General features: G+C 44.6%; 1 protein-coding gene across 1 annotated transcript in view; it reads right to left on the minus strand.

Moving 5' to 3' along the window:
• KIAA1549 (KIAA1549 ortholog) overlaps positions 1–26556 on the minus strand; it is a 109627-nt gene that overhangs the window by 40448 nt on the left and 42623 nt on the right. The window contains exons 9-13 of the mRNA XM_035021194.1: positions 21094–21271; positions 17693–17877; positions 9222–9424; positions 7480–7595; positions 1516–1721 (exon numbers count right to left, since the gene is read on the minus strand). Coding sequence (XP_034877085.1) covers positions 1516–1721; positions 7480–7595; positions 9222–9424; positions 17693–17877; positions 21094–21271 — 888 coding nt within the window. The remainder of the gene's footprint in view (positions 1–1515; positions 1722–7479; positions 7596–9221; positions 9425–17692; positions 17878–21093; positions 21272–26556) is intronic.

Consider the following 26556-nt stretch of genomic DNA (forward strand, 5'->3'; position numbering starts at 1 on the left):
GCACTCGGAGAATCCACTTTAGGGTGCTTACACATGGTAAGCACAGAGGCACATGCAACTGGAGATGCGGGCGACGGTCTAGGTTAGGCCGGGGGCTGTGCAGGGCTGGGGCTCCCCAGCAATGGTGAGCCGAGGCAGTGCACACCATCCTAAACCCACAGTGCACATTCTTAGCAAAAGAAGGAAAGACCATTAAGAACTCTTGATAGGACTTCTGTGAGATGATCTACTTTAAGGATCACCTTTAAAGCGGGAGAGGGTTGCAACTGTACCAACTTCCTACTACTTCACCCTGGCAGAACTCACAACAGTAGCAGGTGTTTCTTAGAGGCAGGAAATGGACAGACATGGAGCTGCCTTATGTGCAATCCTAAATGGCCTTTGGGCCACTCATTGTCTAGCCCAGGTCAAATCTCTCAAGGTCAAGTTAACAGTGACTTGGCCTGGCCTTCTAGTTCCCAAAATCTCAGGGGAGAAGTGGATCTAACTCACTCTTCCAGGATTCACTGGAGTCCGATTTTACTAGGTATTAGTAGATCCCTGGGGCCAGAGTGGATCTATCAGGGATCACAAAGTCTACAGTGGTCCTAAGATCACCCCAGGTTCAAAGGTTCATTAGGAAAACTCATAGGGGGGCGCCTGGGTGGCTCAGTCGTTAAGCGTCTGCCTTCGGCTCAGGTCATGATCCCAGGGTCCTGGAATCGAGTCCCACATCGGGCTCCCTGCTCAGCAGGAAACCTGCTTCTCGCTCTCCCACTCCCCCTGCTTGTGTTCCTGCTCTCGCTGTCTCTCTCTGTCAAATAAATAAATAAAATCTTTAAAAAAAAAAAAAGGAAAACTCATAGGACTCAGCAGTTAGTCCCATTTATTATAGCAAAAGGATGCAAATCAAAATAAGCAAAGAGAAATGGCATGTGGGTGAAGTCCGGAGGAACCAGGAGCAAGCTTCTAGGAGGCCTTCCCCAGGGGAGCCACACACAACAATGTTGCTTCCTTCCTCCAGCAATGAGTTGTGATGACACATGTGAAATGTCCACCAAGGAAGCCCATTGGAGATGCAATGCCCAGGATTCGTCCTGGGGGCTGGTCCAACAGGCTCCCTCTGCGTAGCATGTGCCAAAATTCCAGAGTCCCAGAAGGAAAAGAGATGTTCAGATAAGTCATACCGTTTGCATAAACAATCTGGGCACAGTGAGCCACTCTGTTCTGGGAATAGTGGGAATGTTTCTGAAACGTAAGTTCCCAAACATCAGCCAAGGGCCATAGGAGGACTTTTGAAGGATAGGAGGCTCGGGTTTGCTATGTTAAATCTCTGCACGTCTGCCATACGCCTAACAGTGTCCCTGAATGGCACTGGATCTAAACAAAAACTCAGCTTGATATTTAAAACGACGAATACTTGTCAGCAGCTCCTACCTTTAGCAATTTCCACCTGTTTTTAAGCAGTCACCAAATCAGAATGTGAATTTTTTTTTTTTTTTTTAATAAATGGACTTTTTAAAAAAGAGCAAATACCTCCTTGTTAATTTTGTTGGTTTCTGCCACCCGGTCGGCCAGTACGGGGTGCTGAACCGGAGGGGCCGGGATGGGCTGCATGGCGATCAGCTGTATCTTACTGGGAACCCGCCTGCTGGCCTCCGAGGACCGGGACAGCCTGTCCACGTGCTCAAAGATGGAGGCCGACGAGTGCTGCTCATTCCCCGAACTGGGCGGCGGTGGCCCTGGAGCAGAAGGAGAAGCAAAAGCAGAAATAAATAAAGCCATCCTGAAGAAACAGCAAATAATCAATCGTCATGCTACTTGGTGCCAAAACTTGCCCTGTTTTGTCTAAATGCGTTTCAAAGTCTTCAGGAGGGGAAGGGAAAGTGCAAGTGCTGCGCAGAGTCACTAAGTGGCTTGCAGAACTTTTAAGGAAACACAGCAGCTCTGAACTTCCGCTCTCATTTGGAGAGATATAAACGTAGTCACTGAGGCAGTTATACTGGGGAAAAGACAGAAGATGAGGGGAGTGTGGACATGCAGACACTAAACGTGTCTGGCCTCTGATGCACGAGGAAAACCAAGGTGAAGAGCCTCGAGGAGAAGAAGCTGCCGTCTGCGGGGCATTCATTCCAACTTTAAAAAAAGAAGAGTAGTACCCTTAAAAATGGCCGTGGGGAGGGGACTGGGTGGCTCAGTTGGTTAAGCATTTGCCTTAGGCTCAGGTCATGGTCTCAGGTCCTGGGGTTGAGCCCCATGTTGGGCTCCTGCTCTCTCGCTCCCTCTCAAATAAATAAATAAAATCTTTTTAAAAAAATGGTCAAGAGGGCGCCTGGGTGGCTCAGTTGGTTAAGCGACTGCCTTCGGCTCAGGTCATGATCCTGGAGTCCCGGGATCGAGTCCCGCATCGGGCTCCCTGCTCAGCGGGGAGTCTGCTTCTCCCTCTGGCCCTCCCCTCTCTCATGCTCTCTCTCTCTCTCAAATAAATAAATAAAATCTTAAAAAAAAAAAAAATGGTCAAGAGGGGAAACTGTATGGCATGTATATTTTACTACCTGGGACATGTTAGAAAAGTAATCAGAACTTCGAAAAAGAAAACAGAGATTGGATCTTGGCATAACGGGTGATTTTCTCCAATTTCTTGCATTTTCTCTAGTGAGGATGTTCTTTAACGAGTATGACTTTTACAGTAGAAATAATCCCAATAAACTTTACTTTTATAAAGGCAAAGAGCGAGAGATGCAGAAGGGCTAAAGAGATGGAAAGAGCTCAATAGAGCTACTGGGAAGCACTCCCTCTGATAAGCCACAGCCGCTCTCTGAACACTCCGGACGCTGCTTTTTTTTTTTTTTTTTTTTTTTTACTTTAAAGATTTTTTTTATTTATTGGAGAGAGCGAGAGAGACAGAGAGAGCACAAGCAGGGGGGAGTGGGAGAGAGAAAAGCAGACTCTCCGCTGAGCAGGGAGCCTGATGCAGGGCTCGATCCCAGAACCCTGGGATCATGACCTGAGCCGAAGGCAGATGCTTAACAGAGCACCCTGGACACTGCTTTAAAATAAATGGCCAAGAGGCCACAAGAAGGAGTGAGAGCATGTAGAATCTGTTTTCAAACAAAAGCCTGAGGTTGATTCAAGCGCAAGTGAAAAATATAGAGGTTTCTCCTTGATGTAAAACAAGATAGAGGGGTGCCTGGGTGGCTCAGTAGGTTAAGCGTCTGCCTTCTGCTCAGGTCACAATCCTGGGGTCCTGGGATCGAGCCCCGCATCAGGCTCCCTGCTCAGCCGGGAGGCTGCTTCTTCCTCTCCTCCCAGCTAGTGCTCTCTCTATCTCTGTCTCTCTCTCTCAAATAAATAAATAAAATCTTTAAAAAAATAAATTAAATAAAACATGATAGAATGGGCAAAACAGTAAAAAATAGTAACAGCTATTTTACATAAGGAATGTATGCACGTCAGTGGTATGGAAGTCTTTGTACTTCCTCTCAATGTGAATTATATTCATTCGTTACCCCACACGATTAGAAATGATTTATGGAACTGTGAATGAATGACGACTCCCTTAGCGAGAAGGCATAGTTGTCTCGATTCAGGCTAATCTGGGGCTTTCTTTCCCTACCCTGGGCCCGGAGGGAGCCTATTTGTGCAACATGAGCACAGCCGGGCACCACCATTCATCTGGGGGCAGCTACTCAAATTACAGGCTCGATGCCTAAAAGGAGGTAATTAGCTTCTCCAGATAGGCTAGCCTGGCTAACCCAAACTTACAATGTAGCAGCAAATGTCACAAAGGGGGGCCCAGTAAGCTACTGATACTTAAAGGTGAGACCGCTTTCCTCCAGGAAGGTGAAAAGACCAGGACACACAGATGACAAAGGAAGAATGCACCCCCCGCTCCCCCGCAGTGCTATCTGCCTGCCTGGGTACCTGGGAGCTGCAGGCCTGTGACTGGCTCCTGTCTGTGCCCCTTCCAGCCCCCAGCCATGGTCATGGCTCGTCACTCTATAATTCACCACTGCAACCAGAGACGCACGAGAAGCCCAGAAAATCCTCAAGCTTCCAAACTGCTCGGAACCCAGCCTTTCTAATATATACATATATATATTAGGTATATATATATTTATTAAAAAATATATATTTTATAACTGGGTTATTTTTATTGTTTGCTATGTACTGCATAATTTATTTTTTTTAAAAAACAACCTGGACAACAATAACCAATGGAAAGTACAACTCAATACATAGAGATTAATCTGTGTAAATCTGCCTTAAGGTAAGTTAGAGACTTTGGATTAAAACCCATTTCTATTCAAATATTACAACACCAAAAAAAATTGTAATTATAGAAATTAGAGTATGGGATAACGTCAACAAAGCAGAATGACAGAGGGAAGGGCAATGCTCACTGTTAAAATGCTGAAGCAATGGAACACTTCTCAAGAAATACAAACTTCATTATCTATAGGTGAATACAGTCAAAGTGCATCATCCGTAAGGCCCGTGGCCCCCATTAATATCCTGTGAGGCAGGGATTCCATTTCTCTCTCCCTCTTCATCCTGTTCCAGCGCCTCCCCCACCACAGGCCCTGAGCACCCATTTGCTGAATGCAGGACTAAACGACCAGTCACCTCAGCTAAAATGTTACCTCAAAGAGGCCTCTGGGGATCTGCTGCAATACAAAGAATTCTAACTTATGACCTCAAATCATTTCATAAACAAGCACTCCACAATCATCTGAAAAACCCTGATGTGACAGGTAGTCAACACAGGTGCCCTGCAATCTCTCTAAAACTATTAATTTGCTTTGCCAACTTTTTTTTAAGATATATTTATTTGAGGGCGCCTGGGTGGCTCAGTTGGTTAAGCGACTGCCTTCGGCTCAGGTCATGATCCTGGAGTCCCGGGATCGAGTCCCGCATCGGGCTCCCTGCTCGGCAGGGAGCCTGCTTCTCCCTCTGACCTTCCCCCCTCTCATGTGCTCTCTGTCTCTCTCATTCTGTCTCAGATATATAAATAAAATCTTAAAAAAAAAAAAAAAGATATATTTATTTGAGAGAGAGAGTGCACAAGCAAGCAGGCGGAGGGGCAGAGGGAGAGAATACTCAGGCAGACTCCCCACTGAGCACAGAGCCCGAGATAGGGCTTGATCCCAGGACCCTGAGATCACGACCTGAGCCAAAGCCAAGAGTCGGACGCTCAGCGGACTGAGCCACCCAGGCACCCCTTCTTGCAAACTCTTTAGCACATGCCAAGGTAGATGTCAGCTTAGTTCCAACTAAGAATTCCATTCTAGAATTCGGAATTTGTGGAATTCCCCTTAATGAAGTTCCAACTCCTTAAAAATCACACCCGTGCACACCGTGTTTCGCAGTCCTTACCTATTGGGGGATTCCTGATGACAGAAGGAAGGGGGACGCGACATTATGCAAGGACACCAGAGTGGTGGCACAGTAACTGTCTGAAGGCCTCTGCCTTCACCCGAGGAAGGTACGTCACCTCCCTATCTCATCTCGCTCTTGACAGCTCTGCTAAAGGGAACCCGTGGTCATGACGTGACTTATTCTAAAACCGTGATAACCGTGGTAACTGTGAACACAGTGACATCTGAGTCAATAACCTCATAAGGGTCCATCCATGGGCGGTCATATATGCATTATGGTCTAGCTGCCTTCCAAAAACAGTCAGCTGGGAAGGGAATAAAGCACAACCTCTAACAGACCAAAACCAAAACAACGCTCTTTTCTCAGCTATATCGCCATGTGGGTCCTGGAAATGTCAGATGACTTGTGACATCCATCGAAAGCCTCGCCAAGGAGTCAGAGGGGATCCGGCGGCCATGCCACCTGCTGTGGTAAGAGGCAACACTAGGCCCAGGGCAACATGGAGGAGGGGTTAGAAACTCACAATCTTTTCTATACGGTATTTAATTAAGTTCTATGCAAGCAATAAAATGCCTTCATGGAAGCTTTACAGAAATAAATAAAATCTTCCAAGTGAATTGATATTTACAGTGAGAAAATCATCTTTCTAAAACATGAAAATAATGTGCAGACTGTGGTGTCTCTCCAAATCATAATAGCAGCAGCTATGCTTCTAGAACTCACAAGAACATCTAACACACTTGCCTCCTTCCACAGGCAACTCAGTCCCACATCTCACATGCTCACTACCTGGATTTTGAATATACGATGATAGTGACTTTTGATTTTCGTTAGCCATGCAGAATATACTAAAACTGTCAGGAGTTAAATGTGGGAACTAAAAGCGAGATTTTCTCAGATAAGCAATTAACAGAAACGGAGAAACCCCAGAACCGACTGTTTGTTTTCTTTTCCCCCCCTCATATATTTCCTTCCTGGAATCAAAATTAGATTTTAGTCCTGTCTATCTGAAACAGAGCACCTGTTACCACGGTGCTAAATAACTTCTAAGATTCTGTGAAACTGGATCCAAAGAAAAAACTCTTCCCTTATTCTAAGGGGGTTTTCTTTAACATCAAAAAGGAACTGGAAGCAATTTCAGAAATGAGCTAGTTTAGTCCCACAGAAGCCCCAAAGGCTGAGGGACTCGCAAGATCACACGCATGACAGTGACAGATCAGGCCCTCTGGCTTCTAGCTAGAATCTGTTCATTTATAGGATACGATTCACTCTGTACTGCATTTCAAACAAAGAAATGTGTGATGACAAATGTTTAAGTATAAAAATTACTATTAAAAATAATATCCTGAGCATCCCACTTTTCTTTGCACTACTGAAACAGTCCTGAGATAGAAATAAAACTCCAGCAAATACAAGAGCTGTACTCGCACATTTATTTACGGAATCTGTTAAACTAAAACCAAACTACCTTGCCATCACACCAAAAAATGCCCCTAAGTCTAGTGAGACCTGTGGGCTTAGTTTGATCACAGAGGATGAGCTCCACAGTAAAGTCCTTTGAGATGGACAGGAAGTTCATTTCAGACCTGGCCTAAAAAGCCACAGACTACAGATATAAATATGCTACACCATTTCGGTCTCACTGAACTACCTGCGGGAAGAAGGATCTAGGAACAGGACCAAATAGAATGCATTTGGACCCATGATAAATAAATGACTTCCTGGCAGTGACAGCTGAGAAAAATCCAGAATTGGATCCTAAGAAGGTCACTAAATTCTGGAGGTAGTTTTTGAGACTCTGGTTTTAGTTTGGGTCCTCCTGTTCTTCGGAGAGGAAAACCATTAGGACTCTAAACTAGAATGAAACATGGCTATTAACCTCAAAACACACTTGAGTGAACCCCTAACCTCCAGCACGGTCTCCCGCCTCAACGAAGACACTAGAACGACATTAGACAGTGACAGTCGATGCTGAGAAATTCACCATACGGATGATGAGTATTCCACAGCAGATTTTTTTTTTTTTTTTTAGGGTCTAGCATTTGAAGTAGCATAAAACCTTATCCTATTGGAATCTCATCATTACTATGTTGAATGTGGAGAATGAGAAGAGTCACAGACCGCTCTGTGGGCCTCTGTGGGACTGGCCATCGTTCACTGGTCCCGGCGTCTTGTCTCCCACGTCCCTCTCACTGGACTCCTCACTTACGGTAGAGTCAGCATCCGAGGGAGAAACTCTGCAGTCACAGAACAAATGCAAGCATTAGGAAAAAGAAAGAAAGGGCCTGCGGGGGCGGGGGGGGGGGGGAGGTGGGGAGAGGTCACATTAATTTAGATGTGGAAGTCAGGTTTCCAGGCAAAACAGACAGAAATGAGACAGTTCCCAAAAATCATCTTCAAGGAACACGTTGCTAGCACATGGTCCCCTCTTGAAGACAATATCATGTGGCTTCTCTGGCTCAGCAGGCTGCATTCCAAGGAATGTCAGGAAGCTAAGGGCCAGACTGGAGGATGGTCCCACAGTTGCCAGGGCCCTGGATTGGTAGTCTGGGTCTGGCATAGATTGTATCAGAAGATCTGGGGTTCAGGCCTGGTTCCCGGTCAACAGGGACTGCAGAATCCCTAGGAACCCAGGGTGGTCCTATTGTCACCCCCACAGAACCCCAGAGCTCTGGGAGAAGCCTATACTTACAACACAAAAGCAACGATCACCCCTGAGCTTTGAATCTGTCTATCAAAAGCAAGGGAGACACAGAACTAGGTTGCAGGAGGCTAATGAAAGTCCTTAACCTGTTAGCACCTCTTCTCTCAGTGCCCCTGAGTCCTACATTAATCATGCAGACCACTGAAATGTTACATCTAAATGTTTAGGATGAGACGACCAAGGGAAGAGAAAAAAAAAAAAAACTTGGCAAAATTATACTAACATATTCAACAGTCTTTAATGTGATTTGATTTATTCTTAGCCTGCAAGATGATTAAGCAAATAACATCTCTCGACATAATTCATTTTCTTTTGTAGAGATCATGGTGTAACATCCATTAAATTGTTAAAACTAGGCCAGAACCCCCTGGGGTAGAAATTGTGACAGCGTTTCAAATGTTGGTATGATCACACATTTCTTCCCTCTTCGCAGGAAATCAAGATTTGGAGTTCAAAGCTCAAAGGCAGGCTGATAATTTGAGGCTTCCATACCCTAGTGTGATTGTGCTGAGATCTAAAGGCAGCTGCATAAAACCCGATTCTGAACTTCCACGGAGCTACAGCCCTTCTCCTAGGATCAGAGGGTGAGGGGGAACTTCCAGGTGGCATGTTAACACGAAGCCCTCGGCCTGCTTCCCTTTGATAGGAGGAATGGAAAGACAGTGGGGATGGGGAGCTGGGCAGGGAGGAGGCAGTGCCGAGTCCATGGAAACATGCTAATGAGGGTGACAGCAGAGCCGGCCAGAGAGAAAGCAAGCAAAGAATAAAGGACGTGATGAAAGTCACCGCAGACGCAGCAAGGAAGGCAAAGTCAGTACAGGCTGAGTGTGTATTATGTGTCATGCACTTTTCAGACATTACTTCTGGTATCATCTCCAGAGGGCCCAGAACGATCACCCCAGAATATACCCACTCGAGCTAGGCAAGACCTAATCAAGTCTCGGGGGTGGGACCACCAAAGCATCTGGCCGCCTCTGGTGGTCCACTGGAGTGGATCGAGAGCCCTGTGGTTCGTGGACTTTGGCAAACTGTTGCCAGTCTCCCGGGCTGCACACCCAGGGGATACTCACCATCAGCTCTTCTCACACTGGAAACTGACAAAACTGAGAAGGGAAGCATGCTCTGTGATAGGGAACAATACAGAAAGCCCGATAAGAACCTTCCTCTGTGACGGAGGTTCTTGGAAGGGATCTTTGCCTTGGGGCTCGGCACATCTCCGTTTTCCGAGGGCGTGGTGTGGTCCTTCCCCGGTCCCGGTCCTGGTAGTGGTGCTGGCTCATGAATAATCAAGATGTCGTCTTTATTGTGCTGACCCAGATGCTGCTTAGCAAAATCAAAGCCCTTCACACTAGGGATCTGCAACTAAAACACACACACACACACACACACAAGCGAAGACAGTCAATCTGAAATCTGAGAATGGTAAAAAGGGATTGTGAGAGCTGGCAAGATTGCTGAGTGCTGACTTCTGACCAGAGATCATGCCTGCCATCCCATCATTCTAATTCAACAAGCATCTCTAAAACGTCGGCTGTGTGCACAGTGCCATTCACACCTAGAGTCTGCAGAAAAGACAGATACCTGCGAAAGATTAAAGAAGAGTACAGGATCAAACACCCAGACCGTAGTACAAAAGACATCACAAGACGATACCTGCCTGACCCACCATCACAGTTGCATGATCACGCGGTTCCAGAGAGAGTGGCACAAGCGAGATATTCTTTATAGAGAAATGAAGACTTGAGCCAGGATTCACAGGACAGGCAGACCTTGGAAATGAAAAGGGGCAGCTACACAGAGGATGTTCTAGATCAAGTCAGACACCAGAGAACACTTGAGGGCTGGGAAGAGATCCCATCAGCTGACCTAGAAGGGTCAGAATGTGGGGAGGGAGAGAAGGCTGGCCAACACCAAATGCCAGTTTCTAGAGCAGAAAACCACTAAATATTTCTGAAGAGGAAGATTTCTAAAATCCAAGCAGGCAGGACACACAGGGCTGTTGGAGGGCCAACAATACCCATGCAAAAAATGACAAAAGCCTGAGCCCTAAACCCTAACAATGGAAATGGGAAGGAATGACTCGTTCTAGAGACTGGGCTGAAGGATCTGGAAGCCAAAAATAGACACAAGAGGCAAAGGAGGGAAAGGGAAAGTAGCCAATGATGACTTGAATGACTTATAGGCAGGCATCCTGAACGGGGGAAGGGACATTCATCATGAAAGAATGGTAACCTGAGGAGATAAAAAGATAGGTTTCACTTTAGACATGCTTAGTTTGAGATGGCAGAAAAGCTCCAAAGGAGAGTAGCCCCGTGTAGCTGGACACGGAGGACAATAGCTTGGGGGAAATTTCAGGCTGGAGACAGGACTTTGAGAGAATCTATACAGAAGATGACAGGTAGGGGACCTGAGATTTTTTTTCTCAGATTTTTCAAGATGAAAACAGAGTCTGTGGATAAAATGTTGGGGAACATCTAATAGTTTGGGGCTCAAAGGAGGAAGAGGAGGCAAGCAAAAAATAGATGACTTCAAAAAAAAGGAATTTGTAAAGTTCAATGTAATAGAAGGCAAGGGGATACAGAATTTCTAGAAAGGAGTGGCCAACAGAAGTATTGGGGGCACAAGGAGGAAGGAGAAAGGGGTCTTCAAAAAAGCCCACCTCTCACACTGGGGGACGCAGAAGTCCTACCTGAGATACACAATAGCAACACCAAACCCACAGCCCAGACCCCTGTCACCACAGAGTCCAGACCTCAGCTTCTAGCTTCCTGTGCTAACACAGGAAATGTGCTCAAGGTACAGAGAACTGGGGGCAATCAAGGTGAGGCACCATTTGTGGGGACCCTAAAAGTGTAGGGGGGGGTAATCATGCATCATTAATTTGAGTTTGCAGAGTATAGGAAACTAAACTACATTTCAATAATTGTCCCAAGGGCCTCCTTGGCAGAAGGCCACATGCACAACCAAAGCCCTTATCCGGGCTGTATTCCACCCCTAGAGAGAGTCCAGCCGTCAAAGACAAAGGCCAAACCAACCTAAGGAGTTATTTTAGACAATGTGTTATGTAGAAGCAAAAGGTTGTGCCATATCTGTGTTAATTTTATGCCAAATGAGTGACAACACCAATGGTTTCCATTTGTGATCTCGGAGGTCTTTTTAGCACGGCAAGTCTACGATCAGTGAAGACAAGGGAAGGAGTCTGCAATAATGACTTCTGCCAGCAGAGGGGGACAAAACTCACTATAAATGTAGTTTACAAAGATGTTGCTTGGAAACAAAAGGTAAAGACCTGGTGGGCTGTATTTTCTAAATTAATGATGTCATGTGACAAGAGCAGGCTACTCCACACAGTCCTTGGCTCAGGAACACTCTTTCATGAATATGAACCCAAACCTGCCCCTCTCTGGTTCCCCTGCCCCTCCAACCACTCAGGATACGTTTATCTCCTCATCCACAAGACTGTGATTTTCAGCAGGGCTCCCTGAATCCCTGGGGGTGTACGTTTTCCTAGGGGCATGCAGCCATTTTAAGACTGTCAAAGTTCAGATGGATAAGCTCTGTGTATGCTTTATTTTCTCAGTGATTTTCCTGAGAGTGTGCCTGTAGTCTGGCCATCGGGCTGGTTCCCTTTTCCCGCCTCCCGTTATAAGGGTCCTTCTGCTTTACAGAAGAGAGGCGCCCCTCTCACCCACACGGGAGCCTTTACCCAGCCGCACCTCATGGTAGCTCCATAAAGAAGCTACCTCTAAATGAAAGGATCACAGAGATAATCAATAGTCACTGAGTCAACACCATCAATACCATTTAATAAATCTTGGTAAAACCTTTTTTAGTGTATTTCCCAGCAAGAAACTAAATGCCTCCAACGACCAAGAGACAATCACTTTTGCAAAGCAGATGATCTGCTTTACCAAAATTGAAGGAGGAGCCACAGATTGTCTCCTCCAAGCAGAGGTCTCCAAGTGAATAAGGGAAAAATACAAACAGCTCTACCTCTGTGGTGCATTCAGTGTACCCCAAGTCTAGGAGTTAACACTACTGGTCTACCCTGACAGACTCTCGGGTTCGTGCAAGAAACAAGAGTATGTATACATCAAAAATGCTTCATTATTATTGCTGTTGGATGATGAAATATCAAGCAGTTAATATAAATGCCTAAGCATTCTCAGCCATCAGATAAAAGCTATTAAGTTAGATACGAAATTTTATAATTCAGCAACAGGGTGTGACACATGGTAGACCGTCTGTAAATATTTGATGACTAAATCAATTTTAAAAAGTTAATTGAAGGGCGCCTGGGTGGCTCAGTTGGTTGAGCGACTGCCTTCGGCTCAGGTCATGATCCTGGAGTCCCGGGATCGAGTCCCGCATCGGGCTCCCTGCTCAGCGGGGAGTCTGCTTCTCCCTCTGACCCTCCTCACTCTCATGTGCTCTCTCTCTCTCTCTCTCTCTCATTCTCTCTCTCAAATAAATAAATAAAATCTTTAAAAAAAAAAAAAAGTCAGTTGAAGTTCCAAACTTGCTGGATCTTGTGGGGAGCCATGAAAAAGGGTATATGTCATCAATAAAATATAGGTCCATAAAAGCCCTGTGGGCTTACTGTTGATTCCTACCAACATTTTCAAATATCTCCATTAGATCCTTGCACTTCTCACTGGCAGGGTGAGTCACCACCTTCCACAACAATAGAAATTTGGCAACTACTCTGTGCTTCTGCACAAAACAAAAGCTATCTTAGAACACACACAGAAGGAAGAAATTAGAGGAAACCTTGCCCACTTATGCATAGAATTAGCTTTTGTTTCATCCCTACTTTCCAGAATGTTTTTTTCTAGTTTTCCCATTTCTTTAAAAAAAAAAAAAAATCTAGAGTTAAGTCTGGCTGTATTGTGTCTCCAGCTTCCACATGCAGAATAAGCTTCAATCAGTATTTTATAGAAGAAGAGCCACAATTAATTAGTGCCTTCAATATTTCCATTAGGACCCTTTAAGGGTTCTGAGGAGAGACAGTCCTTTTGTTCCTTCTCTCTTTAATATGTCACAGAGGGGACAGGCCCCATTGTCCGTGCCCCACTGGAATAACGTCGCCGACAAGTCAGAGCGGGCGGGTAAAGCTGGTCAGCCAAAGAACAGGAGAGATGCCTGATGAATTTTAAAACATGTGAGCCGTAAATATAATACAACCCCAGGCAGAACAAGATGGAATGAATCTCTAGCACTCCAGTTAGACTGAACCCCTGGGAAGGAGCAGTTAAGATAACAATAGAAATCAAAGAGCAAACCCCAAAGGTGCCTGGGTAAAAATCTGCCATCTCGAAGACAGCAGCATTGTCTACCCATTTCTTATTTGGTAGATGAGATCTGTGAAAAGTCTCTGTAGTCGCCGTGCTGTTTCCATTCAGAAGGTGAGGACAAGGCAAAGTTACTGCCTGTGTCTGCTGGAGCCCTGGGGACCCCGGTCACCCTGCAGTCTTGGAGGTAGAAGAGCAGAACTCCAAGACTCTCCTGCCCCCGGGGGCCACAGCAAATCGCAGCCAAGTGACCACAGGTGAACTGAACTCTCCACATATTAGGTGCCACGGGGTCCTTGCAGAAACTCGAAGAGCAACCACAGGGGACAAGATGAATTTGGCTGAGATGGGACAAACACCCATGGAGCCTCTCTCTTCGATCAGCTGTCCACACAGCCTCCCAAAGTGGTCATTCCAGAGATAAATACGTTCAAGCTGCTGTCCCTGCTGAAAATCCTTCCATGGCTCCCCACCACCTACGGCACCATTGCTGACCCGATATGTCCTACAACTCCTCCCAGCCTGGCTCTCGTCTCCTGTCACCTCACAGTTTTTGCTGTGCCCTTCCAGACAACTTTTGCCCCATCATTCCTGACATACAGACCATTCCCTCCACCTGGCCCCACTTCACCTGGCTTCATCTCCTCCACCTCTGAGCTTCAGCCCCAGCATCGCCTCTTTTTTTTTTTTAAGATTTTATTTATTTATTTATTTATTTATTTATTTATTTATTTATTTATTTATTTGACAGTGAGAGAGAGAGAGAGAACACGCACAAGCAGGGGGAAGCAGCAGCAGAGGGAGAGGGAGAAGCCGGCTTCCGGCTGAGCAGGGAGCCTGATGCGGGGCTCGATCCCAGGACCCCGGGATCATGACCTGAGCTGAAAGCAGATGCCCAACAACTGAGCCACCCAGGCGCCCCCCCAGCATCGCCTCTTTCCAGAGGCAGAGGCAGCCCACCACCCAACGGGGTGGCTGCCCCTTCTCCCTGCTTCCAAGACAGCCTAGACAGACTTACGCTACCGTGTGTCAGTGTCCGGGTCCCTCGTCCTTCTCCCTTACCGAAGCCCTCGAAACAGGGACTGCATGTTATCTGGGCTTACAACCCGGCCTGGCCCTGCTTGGGCTCAGAGCAAATGCTCGGTGTTTGGTGAATGGATATGCAGTGACTAAGGCATCTCCATGTGGCTGCCCGCAGTGCCCACCAGTCAGGAACCACGGTCCCACGCCAACCAACCACAGAGAGTGGACTGTCCCCATCAGAAGGAACAAGTTTTCACGGGACCAGCAGCATCTAGCCAATGCCATTCATCTCTTTACATACAACCTCAACAGGGTGAGGTGGGTCCAAGCTGCAGTTTTTCTGATACCAGTAAACAGTGATGACTTTAAAGAGACTACAGATAAAGCGAAGATACGGGTTAGATTTGTTTTTTAATGACTGGAAATAAAAGAGGGCCCTCTCTCAAAATGTGACAGAATGGCCTCTCCCTCTTATCGTATGTCAAAACTAATCCACTCCCAGACAATCTGAAGAGGTTTCCTGCTCGTTACAAGGGGTAGGGGGTGTGGGTTTTTTTGGTGGGCACATGTATTGTTTCCAGATGTTTGTAGCTCCGGGATTACGGAGCTCAAGGATCTGGGAGAGTAGCAGCAAGGCAGCATCAGGGGGCAGGGTGAGCAGAACAGAAAGAGAGACAACAGAGAGTCGCACAAGAAGGAAAAAGAACTTTCGCAGTCCCAGGGAAACTAGCATCTTTTCAAATTGTCCCAAGGGATGGGCTAGATAGAGGCCCTTCACCACTGCCAGGTAAATCTTAGAAGAAACACTTGTGAAGTAGAGATATTTGTTTCTAAACTAAACAGAGATCATCCTTTTCCTATTATAAATGCATGACAAGATCTATACAGTAGGTTCCTGTGCCGGCAAACCAAAGACCACCCTTCTGAAATGTCGCAGAGATCAGGCCCCCCTACCCGGGTCAGAAGACGCTGACTCCCTCAGGGACTCCTCCACACAGAAGACCTTCCAACAAACATGTTGTAAAGACATATGCACAAATCCTCCAGCACATGCAAAGCAAGAGCAACCCTAAGGGCTGGAAGTTCTATTTGAAACTCTGTCCATCTGATTTACAGCAACATCTGGGGCATGAAGATATTTCAGAAGTAAAAGTGGGAGAAGGAGAAAACCTGGGGAGTATCCTGTTTTGAACTCAAGGGATGCTGTCCTCTGACAGGTGAATGAAGTAACAGATGACGGATGGGCTTCCACAGGGAGTGTTTATGTTAGGGAACCTGGAACATGAAAGACCTGAATACATAACCATCTACACTGGGTAAATCTCTCTGCAACAATACTCTTTCACCAGAACAAAAACATTTCCAAACTTATTGTTGACCTCATTACAATGAAATTCACACTATGAATGATTTAGTACCTCCAGCACTTCTTCCAGGGTTTTCCATGGCATTATCTAGTCTAACAACAAAACCATCTCAGCACACTCTGTAAATAATAAATGAAGATAGGTAATAAATATAATGTTAATGTCTAAAATACTTCCAATACCCTTGATAACCATCAGCTTGCAATTTAGTCATGATTTTGCATTTTTAGTTAATTCATAAGAAAAAGAATACTCTTCATTTACTTTTACAAAAGTACAATAAGTGAAGAATACCTACTTTTTCATTCAGCAGGTGTAGGTTTGTAATGGGCAGAAATTTTTAAACCCAGACAGAATAAATTTAAAAGGTTAACAGGCAGCCCTTTACTTCTTGTTCTTCTGCCTCTTCCTTGCTTTTTCTTATCAAAGTTCTAGAGTCAAGTGAGTCCTCTAAATGTGTGAGACCCACAGAGGGTGCACATTCACACACAGTCGACAGATTACCACTTTCCATCCCCTTGGTAACGGCTCATTGCCTGGGGTGCTAGATATGTGCAGCTACTGTGTTCTTCTTCAGTGCTTGGCATGTTTCTGCTCACACCAGATCAACCAAAACTCGATACTTACCAAGAGTCAATGTCTCTACTCTGAAACTGGTATGTGACAATTAAGTATTGCAGAAATCATTGAAACATAAAAGTGAGAATTGCTATTACTATAAAAACTAAATGGGGGGGGTGCCTGGGTGGCTCAGCCGGTTAAGCATCTGCCTTCAGCTCAGGTCATGATCCCAGGGTCCTGGGATCGAGCCCCGCATCGGGCTCCCTGCTCAGCGGGAAGCCTGCTTCTCCCTCTCCCACTCCCCCTGCTTGTATTCCCTCTCTTGCGGTCTCTCTCTCTCTCTCAAATAAATGAAATCTTTAAAAACTAAAGACCACCCTTCTGAAAAAGATGTTTAAAAACACACTGCTGTGAAGTTAGGTGTAGGTGAATTAGCTCTGAAAGATTACAGAGTTGGGGAGGGTATCAAAAAAAAAATTTAAAAAAAAACCCTAGAGCACTTTACACTCAGGTTGCTTGCTCTTCTCTAAAGAAACCCAAACTGGAAACTGCAGCTGATGCATTATAGGTGGTGTTTCTTTTTTAATTTTTTTAATTTTAATTTTTATTTTTGAGAGGGAGAGAGAGAATCACAAGCAGGCTCCATAGAGAGCCCGATGTGGGACGCAGTCTCACGGCCCTGAGATCATGACCTGAGCCTAAATCAAGTCGGACGCTTAACTGACTTAAACTAAAACCCAGGTGCCCCTAGGTGTATTGTTTCTTACAAGAAAAACCAAACAGAATCCTCTTGGTAAACCAACAGTCCAAAAAATAAAATATAAAAGAAAAAAGACTCAGGGTACATCAAAAGATTGGCGAATACAGACCCACTCATATCTTTAAATTAAAATGTTTAAGGCATATAAGTATCATTTTTTTAATGATTAAATGGTCTTGATCAAGGTGGACAGTGGGTTTCCCATATGGTGGATGGAAACTAAAGGAGCCGTCCAGTGGAACTGTGTATGAAAGAAATAGACACACAGATCTGAGAAAACCTCCCTTGGCTCCCGTTCTTTGAAAATATCCAGGGTTAAAATAGATCAGAATTCATACAAAAATGGATGTGATCTTTGAACTAATCATTTCACAAATAAAATCACAGTAGAACTCAGAGCTCATAACACTGCTAAGCCCTGATACAGCTTCATCTTCTTGGCGTATAATTAACACTACAGAAGAATCATGGTTCCAGTAGCAAACGTGAGGCAAAGAGATACCACCATTAAAGCCAAAAAAATGTCCCTATCAGCTTTCTGACCCAGCTTTCAGTATCAAGAGCCTGAACTCAGCCTACCCCAGCCCATATGACTGCCCGTGTGAAGGCTGGGGGGTCACACCCTCACCTTCTGACGCTGCTGGATGTTGGCCACCGTGTCGGGTTGGAAGTCCAACTTGTCTGTGCGGCAGAGTTTCCAGTAGAGGATGATGACAATCACCATCACCACCAGCACTGGAATGACCACACCGACAATGACCCAGAGGTTGCTACTCTGGGACTCAGGGGACGGCCTCTTCACTCTGTCCAAGGCTGCAGACAAAGAAGACAGGTCGTTCACTAATTCCTCTGCACTCACTTACTTGACAGCCCTTCTGTGCAGGGAACATGGCTTCTTCGATGAGAAACCTGGAAAGTCCTTGTCATTTCAGGTCAAGTCAAGCGGTTAGACTCTGTAATCTCCTGATGGCCAGAAACGTGATGCAGTGAACAAGCACAACATAGAATACTACATCCTCAATGCCCGAGGGACCATGGTGACATACTGACATGTCTAAAGGGAACATGGCTCATCCAATGGCAGAGCTATGTTAATTCCAGGTCTCCTGACTTCCCATGTATTCTACTAGCTCCACCCTAATCTCACTGCAGAAACGCTTCCATACTAAAAATCAGAAATCCCAATAAATAGTCTACAAACACTGTCTTAATTTCTTCACCTGTGTCTCTCTCTAAACTCCTGAAACAAGATTTAAGGCACCAGATGTCAATTTTAAAATTACATGACATCCAACTTACTTACTCGGAATCTGCCATTCCCCACCCTCCTGACCACCCAGACCACTGCTGCAGCCTCCCATCTTCCGTGACCTGGGATGAATATACTTCAAGCACTCTGCCTTCCTTTCCTTCACCAGCTCCTTTCCCTAACCTTGCCTCCTGGTCCTGGGCCCTCATCCTCTTCATTCTGTACTCATCCTCTCAAGGGACTCAGCTCCTCTTAAAGCTCAGGTTCCAATTACCAAATGCCCCAGACCAAAATGTCCCCCTCCCCTCTGCCCAACCTTCTCATCTGTTACCATCACTTCATAAAAACTGCTAAGAAGGCGAGTTTCCTCCTTGTCTAAGTTCTTTTGCTCTGGGTGCCTTTGCCTAGCAAACGGTACCTTACTATTTTTTTTTTTAAGATTTTATTTAATATTTGAGAGAGACAGTGAGAGAGGGAACACAAGCATGGGGAGCGGGAGAGGAAGAAGCAGGCTTCCCGCTGAGCAGGGAGCCCGATGTGGGACTCAATCCCAGGACCCTGGGATCATGACCTGAGCCGAAGGCAGAAGACGCTCAACGACCGAGCCACCCAGGCGCCCCGGGACCTTACTATTTTAAAAAGCATTTTGTTACATAAATATGTCATCTTGATATACTGTACTACTTTACTCATTAATATGGTCATGACTCTAAGTCTTGTCTTTTCAAATACAGTTCAGTCTCCACGGGCAGAGGCTAAGTTTTATGCTCTTTTCATATTCCATAATGGTTAGCACATGCTATGGGATCAAAATGTTCCTGCTCAAAGATGTAACAACAAAGAAGATTCTTGGTGCTAGTTTAAGTGTGGGTTCAGGCCTCTGAGAGTGACAAGGGAGGGGAGCAAGCACTCTAAAGCATGAGCATTATGAAGGAAGCACAAATTACAGAGCAGAGACTATGTAGGAAATGGAAAAAGGGACAAAGTATTAATCTCTAAATTTGGCCTCAATACGTCTATATACGTAGCTCATTTTGCATAACAACTGACAATACAGGAGTGACAGAATCAAACCGAGGAGCTGGGACAACTGGATGCTCTTCTTAGTTCTAATCTAGAACACCCTGGGAGAGGCACAGATGCATCAAACGAGGCCCGGCTGCCAGGGTCTACAGCTGCCTGGGGGCTGAGCCTGATGTTGGCTGAGGCTTCCAATCCCACGATCCTTATCCCGTGGTCTTTAGCGGGAAGCTGAGGAAACAGGTGCAAAGAACAGAGGAAGGAGCTTGAAAGGCGCCCATACTCCATAGCAACTAATCTTCTTTCAAAGGTGAAGTGCTTAGCTGGAGTGGGGCACCTCGCCTACAATCAGAAATGCCCTCGATGAAGATATATAAGTGCTTTGTTATTTTTTTTCCTCACTGCTTTGAAACAGAACATACTAATATGCAATCATATCTCAAATACACAAACCACCAACGGATTATTTGCTTAAACTCTCCCCATCATCATCTGTGAATTAGACAGTGTGCCCATGAGCCCTGGTCCTGCTTAGTTTCCAGGGACAAGTACAGATGTCACAAAGAATCTTCTGTTACCGAGGATAACCGTGAAGCTGTCATTCTGTAAAGGTGCCTTTGCAGGCTATGTGTTCTCTATAAAGAACTTTTCAATATTCCCCAATGCCCCATTCCTTCCAAACACTTACTTATCCACTTACTGTTGGGAGCAAATATCACCAAGCTCCTACAAGGACTGCTCTCTGGCTCATAAGCAAAAGCATCCACATTAAAATAGCAGTCTGATTCATAAAGGAACATTTAGAGGAAAACACTCTTCTGTGCCTCTCCTTTTTCTTAATTTTAAATACCCCAAATCTGGGAGTTGAAAAATCAGGCACTGGGAGCAACCGCTGCCGAGGGCAGGAGCCAAGTATCTTCCAACAATAATACAGAAATATCAAAATACCTCTTTCTAAATTGTGAAGCACTGCAAGGATGGGGAGGGAGAGAAACAGCACTGAAAAGGGTAAGGATCAAGGACTTCTTTGTGTTAAAAAACTCAGCAGGAAGCCAATAAATGCAGAGGGCACCTCCCAGCTTCCTGTGTGACTAACTGTCCCCACTAACGTTCAAAATATGACAGGCAAGGTTTTGGAATAAATACCGAGAAAACAAGTTATTTTACCTAAGACAAAATTTTTAAAACAAGAAATAGTACAGGAGTAGGGGAAAAAATATTACAGTTAACTTAAGCTACTAGGACCCTTAACACTGGGGATACAAAATGCTGGGTAGGAAAACAGTAGTGCGGACTACAACTACAAGCAGCTGAAATAAAGGACTTGGCAAGTGAATTTTAACAACTGACATTTTGGGGTGCTTGGGTGACTGAGTTGATTAAGCGTCTGCCTTTGGCTCAGGTCATGATCTCAGGGTCCTGGGATGGAGTCCTGCGTTGGGCTTCCTGCTCGACGGGGAGCCTGCTTCTCCCTCTGCCTCTGCCCCTCCCCCCCTGCTCCTGCTCTCTCGCTTGCTCTCTCTCAAATAAACAAATGAATAAAATCTTTTAAAAAACAAACAAAAAACAACTGATGTTTTATACAAGTGCCATGGATTAAATAATAAGGATTTAAGACATAAATCTACTCTGTGCACATAGGAATGCTTTAAATTCGGATTTCATTGTCCAAAAAAGGGAAAAAAAAACAAAACAAAAAACTGGCTTTTGACCCCAGCACAGCACAGACAGTACTTAGGGTCTACGCCTCACACACTTACGTTGGGCAACAGCGCCTTGAATTCGGTAACCCAAGATAATGGCTGCTCTCTGGATATCTATCTTGTTAATCAGATCTGAAGACTTGACTGCACTGAGTCTTTCTCCATCTTGATCCTCCACAAAGTAGATGAGCTGCACGGGATTGTCATCTCCCTCCAGCCTTGACACGTTTACCATCTGAAAGATAACAGAAACCATTAGCATTTTTGAAGCTCCTGTTTCTAAATGCCCTTGCTCAAGGCACTCTAGCTTGACTGTGTTATTCGGGATTCATTCCCATCCTCATAATGAGCTCCGGATACCATTCTGGATGCCAGAATCCCCACGATGCTCTCAATGGTAAGAGGGACAATGAACGTTACTCTGCACAGAATAACAAATGTGCCTCATCTTGCTCCAAGTCTTCCCTGAGACAAATGGGCAAGTAGGATACAGAGAACACATGGTGGCCAAGTCCAGGCAGTCTAGAATTGCAACCAACCAGCTCCGACACATCATGGGAGAATGCTGCTGTCCTCCCAACATGAATCGTTAATGTTAGGTACATCCCTGGTCCTCGGAAACGACTGTAGGTTCTATCCAATCTCGTCTTGAATCTTATCAGCATTTCCTCTTTTTTTAGGGCACTACCGCCATCTTGGTTCAGTGGGGGGCTAGCCCAAGTACTGCAGGGTATTTAGCAGCATCACCATCCTCCACTCACTAGATGCCAGGACCAACAGCCATATCCTCCCTCAGCAGTTGTGACAACCAAAAATGTCACCAGGTATTGCCAAATGTACCCGGGTGGGGGAGGGAGGACACAAAACCAACACCACTTGAGAATCACTGCTCTCAGGGTGATAAATCTCATAAATTCTTTAATACCCCACTGTCAACAATAGATAGATCACATAGACAGAGAATCAGTAAGGAAACAGCAGATTTGAGCAATACTACGGACTACAGGAACCTAAGAGACATTTACAGAACATTCCATCCACTATCAATAGAATACACATTCTTCTCAAGCACATGTGGAACATTTTCTAGGATACACCATATGTTGGGCCACAAAACAGTCTCAACAAATTCAAGAAGACAGACATTATATCAAGTATCTCTTCTGACCACAATGGTATGAAACTACAATCAATAATAGGAGAAAAGCTGGAAATTTCACAAATACATGGAAATTTTTTTTTTTAAAGATTATTTATTTATTTATTTATTTGAGAGAGAGAGAATGAGAGACAGAGAGCATGAGAGGGAGGAGGGTCAGAGGGAGAAGCAGACTCCCTGCCGAGCAGGGAGCCCGATGCGGGACTTGATCCCGGGACTCCAGGATCATGACCTGAGCCGAAGGCAGTCGCTTAACCAACTGAGCCACCCAGGCGCCCCAAATACATGGAAATTAAACAGCACACTCCTGCAAACACCAATAGACCAAAGAAAAAATCAAAAGGGAAATTAAAAAAATATCAAGACAAATAAAAACAGAAAATAAATGCATACATCAAGAAAAACGAAAGATCTCGGGGTGCCTGGGTGGCTCAGTCGTTAAGCGTCTGCCTTTGGCTCAGGTCATGATCCCAGAGTCCTGGGATCGAGCCCCGCATCGGGCTCCCTGCTCAGCGGAAAGCCTGCTTCTCCCTCTCCCACTCCCCCTACTGTGTTCCCTCTCTCGCTATCTCTCTCTCTCTCTCTCTCTCTCTCTGTGTTAAATAAATAAATAAAATCTTTAAAAAAAAAAAAAGAAAGATCTCAAATAAAAAACTTGGGCACCTGAGTGACTCAGTTAAGCATCCAAATCTTGATTTCGGTTCAGGTCATGATCTCAGGGTTATGGGATCAAGCCCCGCATCAGGCTCCACACTCAGTAGTGAGTCTGCTTGAGATTCTCTCTCTCCCTCTCCCTCTGCCCCTCCCTCCTCTAGTGTGCTCGCGTGCTCTCTCTCTCTCTGAAATAAATAAATCTTTTTTAAAAAACTAACTTTACAACCCAAGGAACTAGGGGAAAAAAGAAAAACCTAAGCTCAAAGTTAGCAGAAGGGAGAAAATAACAAAGATTAGAGCAGAAATAAATAAAATAGAGAATAGGAAAAATTAACAAAACTAAGAGTTGGTTCTTTGAAAAGATAAACAAAATTGACAAATCTTTAGCTAGACTAACAAAGAAAAAAGAGGACTCAAATGAAAGTTATAAATGAAAGAGGAGACACTACAACAGATAATAGAAATACAAAGGATCATAAAAGATTACTCTGAATAATTATACACCAGCAAATTGGATAACCTAGAAGCAATGGATAAATTCCTGAAAACACACAACCTACTGAGACTGAATCATGAAGAAATAGAAAATGTGAACAGACCAATAAGAATTAAGAAGACTGAATCAGTAATCAAAAACTTCCCAACAACAAAAGCCCAGGACCAGATGGTTTCACTCATGAGTTCTACCAAACATTCAAAGAATTAATACTAATCCTTCTCAAAAATTTCCAAAACAGTAAAGAGAAGGGAACATTCCCAAACTCATTTTATGAGACCAACATAACCATGATACCAAAGTCCACTAAGGACACTACAAAAAAAAAAAAGAATACTACAGGCCAATATCTCTGATGAATTAGATGCAAATATTCCCAACAAAATACTAGCAAACCAAATGCCACAGTACATTAAAAAGATCATGGTACGTGATGTACATGTATGCAACATGGGGCTCCTGGGTGGCTCGGTCGGTTAAGCATCTGCTTTCAGCTCAGGTCATGATCCCAGGGTCCTGGGATCGAGCCCCACGTCAGCCTCCCTGCTCAGCAGTGAGTCTATTTCTCCCTCTCCCTCTGCCCCTCTGCCTGCTTGTGCTCTCTCTTTCTCGCTCGCTCTCAAACACATAAATAAAATCTTTTAAAAAAAAGTCCAGGGACGCCTGGGTGGCTCAGTCGGTTAAGCGGCTGCCTTCGGCCAGGTCATGATCCCAGGGTCCTGGGATCGAGTCCCACATCGGGCTCCTTGCTCAGCAGGGAACCTGCTTCTCCCTCTCTCTCCCTCTGCTTGTGCTCTCGCTGTCAAATAAATAAAATCTTAAAAAAAAAAAAAGTCCATACTATCCAAAGCCACCTATAGATACCATCTATAGCCCTCTGTAGCCATCAAAATTCCAATGGCATTTTAAATATAGAAAAAACAATCCTAATATTCATATGGAACCACAAAAGACCCTGGTAACGAAGGAGCCAAGAATACTCAATGGGGAAAAGATAGTCTCTTCAATAAATGGTGTTGGGAAAACTGTATATTCACAACCAAAAGAATGAAACTGGGTCCCTACCTTATATCACTCACAAAAAATAATTCCAATGGAAAGATTTAAATGTAAGACCTGAAACCATAAAACTTCTACAAGAAAACATAAGGGAAAGGCTCCTTGACATTGGTCTTGGCAATGATTTTCTGGATATAACACTCAAAGCACAAGCAACAAAGCAAAAATAAACAAGTGGACTATATCAAACTTAAAAGCTTCTGCGCAGCAAAAGACAGACGCAACAAAATGAAAAGGCAACCTATGGAATGGGAGAAAATAGGCACAAATCATATATCTGATAAGGGGTTAATATCCAAAATATATAAGGAACTCATATAGCTCAATAGCAAAACAAAAAACAAAAAAACAAAACCCAAACTCTCTGATTTAAAAATGAGCATGAGATCTGAATAGACATTCTTCCAAAAAAGATACACAAATGGCCAACAGGTGTATGAAAAGGTCAACATCACTAATCATCAGAGAAACATAAATCAAAGCCACAATGAGGTATCACCTCACACCTGTTAGAATTGCCAGCATCAAAAGACAAGAGATAGGTGGGGGTAAGAAGATGGAGAGGGCGCCTGGGTGGCTCAGTTGGTTAAGCGACTGCCTTCGGCTCAGGTCATGATCCTGGAGTCCCGGGATCGAGTCCCGCATCGGGCTCCCTGCTCGGCAGGGAGTCTGCTTCTCCTTCTGACCCTCCCCCCCTCATGTGCTCTCTCTCTCTCATTCTCTCTCTCAAATAAATAAAATCTTTAAAATAAAAAAAAAAGAAGATGGAGAAAAAGGGGACCCTTGTGCATGGTTGGTGGGAATGTAAATTGGTGCAGGCATTGTGGAAAACAGTATGGACATTCCTCAAAAAATTCAAAATGGAACTACCATGTGATCCAGGAATCCCATTTCTAGGTATATACCCAAAGGAAATGAAATCCACTATCTTGCAAAGATATCTGCCTACCACTACCCCCCCCATTCACTGCAGCACTATTTACAGTGGCCAAGACATGGAAGCAACCTAAGTGTCCATCTATAGACGAATGGATAAAGAAGAAGATGTGACGTGATACAGACACACACGCGTGCATGCACACACACACACACACGCACACACACACACACATTCTAAAAAAGCCAAACTCATAAAAATAGAGTAGCTGGTAGTTGCCAGGGACAGGAGGTGGGAGAAATGGGTGATGGCGGTCAAAGGGTATGAACTTCCAGCTGTAAGATGAATAAGTTCCAGGGGTCTAATGTACAACATAGTGACCGTAGTTAACAATACCATGTTATATACTTGAGAGGTGCTGAGTGTAGATCTTAAAAATTCTCACCACATCCAAAAAAAAAAAAAGAGTAATGGATGTGTTAACTAATGTTATTGTGGTGATCACTTTGCAACATATACACATGTCAAATCATCACACTGTACACGTTAAACCTATATGGTGTCGTGTCAATTGTCTTTCAATCAAGCTAGAAAGTTGTGCATAAATTCACAATCACCTAGGTCAAATAGTACTTTGATTTGTCCCAGAATCGATCTCCCTCTGGCGTTCTAGGTAGCCCTTTCACATTAGAACTTCAGAATCTGGTATACTTGCTGCATCACATTCTTACATAAATACATGTTTCTATTTTGTTGCTGCTTCTCTAATAATATGCAACAGTTTTACTGCCCTTTGAGACTCCAGCAAAATGCAGGACTGATGTTTTGGGGCAATATCAACAATGAGTCCAAGCCCTCTGTTTTGTACAAGCAATTTGAATTTTTGGTCTCTACATTTGCCATTGGCAAAATGCAGCTGCTAATTTTCTAGCCACGTGTACAGAATTGTAACCCTGCCCTGCGTTCCGGACACAGCTGAGGGACCCCTCCTTCACCACTGGAAACTTCTGGCAAATCAACAATTTCATGATTTCACTGTGAATGCCTTCTTCAAGATTATTTATAAAGATCCTTACAAATAGGTCCAAACTCTCATCCCTGGAGAATCTGTTCTTTAAACCTCCCCATCCTGACAAGGGCTCATCTATCCTGCCCTTTGTTTGCTATTTCTAGGCTAATTCCCTGACCACTTCTATTCCCTAACCACCTACTCTCTCCCCAAACTGGGCTGTAATGATTAATTTTTTATTAGCCCTTAGAATGGAATATTATCAA

This window comes from Mirounga leonina, unplaced genomic scaffold, assembly GCF_011800145.1.
Source record: "Mirounga leonina isolate KUSES-001 unplaced genomic scaffold, KU_Mleo_1.0 Mir_174, whole genome shotgun sequence".
In the NCBI taxonomy this organism is placed as follows: domain Eukaryota; kingdom Metazoa; phylum Chordata; class Mammalia; order Carnivora; family Phocidae; genus Mirounga; species Mirounga leonina.